The sequence below is a fragment of the Pterocles gutturalis genome, unplaced genomic scaffold, assembly GCF_000699245.1.
Source record: "Pterocles gutturalis isolate BGI_N339 unplaced genomic scaffold, ASM69924v1 scaffold29026, whole genome shotgun sequence".
In the NCBI taxonomy this organism is placed as follows: Eukaryota; Metazoa; Chordata; class Aves; order Pterocliformes; family Pteroclidae; genus Pterocles; species Pterocles gutturalis.
The window spans coordinates 3375-5290 of record NW_010106351.1 but is presented as its reverse complement, the minus strand read 5'-3'; the positions used below and the strand labels follow the sequence as shown (position 1 = coordinate 5290).

The window sequence follows — 1916 nt, the reverse complement described above, 5'->3', positions numbered from 1 at the left end:
GCCCTTCTTACCCTGTCTGCAGCAAGCCCGAGCCCCTGTTAGGAAAAGCAGGGGTAGCTGAGCTTCTCTAAACACCCCGGACCCATCTCTTGGCTAAGAGCAGACGTTCTGCTCTCCGGATGCAGTTGTCCTGCCGGGCACAGGATTTACCCCCTCCTGCCATGGTGGCCCCTGGTCCCCTCCCTCTGTGGGGCAGCGGGATGCCCCAGGCAAAGCGGCACGGCACTCACTGAGGAGGGCTCCTCCATAGAGCCGGACGGGAGTCTTGCTGCTCACCGATTCCTCCTCGAAGATGGTGTCATAGAGCTGGTCAGGGAAAGCCAGGGCCTGGCAGAGGCAAAGGAGAGACTCAGCAGCCTGCACCGCCAGCGCCATCAAAAACATGCCCTCGCGGGCAGCAGCACTCTGCCGTCAAGCCTTTATGGCACCGGAGCCACTGGTCAGGAAATTGGGAATTACAAGTAGATGCAAGAAATATGAGTGTGTCAGCTACTGGCTTCACGGCCGGTTTCTACGGCCAAGGCTGCTGTGGTGTGCGTGGTTTATGACCTTGCTGATGGAAACAAAACGCCCAGGACACCGCCGGCAAAGCCCATGACCGAGAGACGGTGAGGGCAAAAGCCTTGCAAGAGAGCGTGGTGGCAGAGCAGAGGGATAAATGCTGGGGGTGAGGAGCTGTGCTGGGACACCCCTTTGGCAGCCAGGAGCTGGCGGTACCCAGGACCGCATCCCTCACTTACCATGATGGCGACCCCGGAAAACATGACGGCGGAAACCAGCTGCCAGACCCTGCACGGGAGGGAAAAGAGAGGACCCCGTGTGAGCACGGGGGCAATCCCATCGCTCCTACTTCACAAAGCATTCCTGGCTGCCTGCTCGGTCATCAGCCTTCATCCTCCCACCTCTCACGACCCAGGCAGCCACAAGCCCCAGCAGCTCCAGCCTCAGCACGCAGCCCAGCTCCGAGGTGACCCAACACCTTACCTGAGCCCCAGAGGTTCCCGGACAGCAAACTTGATTTCATTTCCCAGTACCTGGCTAATCTGAAATTGAAATAAATGACACAAGGTGACTGAGCAGACCATTCCCCAGCCCTTCGGCAGTATTTGCAAAGCCCAAAAACACACACCTAACCCCACGGGGGAGTCTATCTCCCGGAAGACTGGAAGGAGGACGAGGACAAGGGACTCACCCAATGCCTGCTGAAGGCTGCCTTGATCTCCACCAGGAGCTGCAGCCTCCACTGCTCCCATCCTGCGACCAGCCACGTGGGGCTGGGGCAGGGTCAACATTAACTCTTGTCTCCCCTTACCTATGTAAGAAGGGAACTGTCTCCTCGAACCCCCCAGTCTGCTGTCACACCCCGATGGAGCACAGGCTCCAGCAGAGCCCTTGGGATGTCACGGCATCTGTCGCGCTCTCTCCAGAGCAATGCCTGGCCATGACTTCCCAAAAAAACACGGAGGGGAAGGCTCCACAGCAACAGGGAAAGGTACTAGGGGAGCTTTAGGACACACAGAGCTCAGAGCTCTCCCCCCACGGCCAGTCGGGAGCCAGGCAATGCCCTGCCAGTGACCACCCAGGACAGGGCTCCTGGGGGTCTCACGCTTGTCCCCCAGCTCTGGCATCTCACTGAAACAGGCTGTTCACCTGCCATTCAAAGGCAGCATCGCTTGTGCCACCACAGCCTTCATCCCTCACTCTGCAGGACCCCACGGAGCTGGGCGGGAGCCTTGTTTTTGCCAAAGAGGCGGCAGAAGTTAGATGCTAAAAAAAAAAAAATCCCACCACCACAGTTTGCCCAGGCAGGTGGTCTCTTTTCTGTCATTACTGCATGTGTGCTTCCGATGGACTTCGCCGTCATCATCCTCCCCGCCGACCCCCAGGATCTTGCGGGTCTTCAGCCTGCTCACCAG

General features: G+C 58.7%; 1 protein-coding gene across 1 annotated transcript; it reads right to left on the bottom strand.

Moving 5' to 3' along the window:
• Positions 1-230: 230 nt before the first annotated feature.
• Positions 231-1916, bottom strand: LOC104472185 (tumor protein p53-inducible protein 11; the record flags this gene model as incomplete). The annotated part of the gene is made up of 4 exons (XM_010087757.1): positions 231-327; positions 741-789; positions 985-1047; positions 1843-1916. Coding segments are annotated over 4 exons (283 nt in total), but the record flags the coding sequence as incomplete, so codon positions are not given.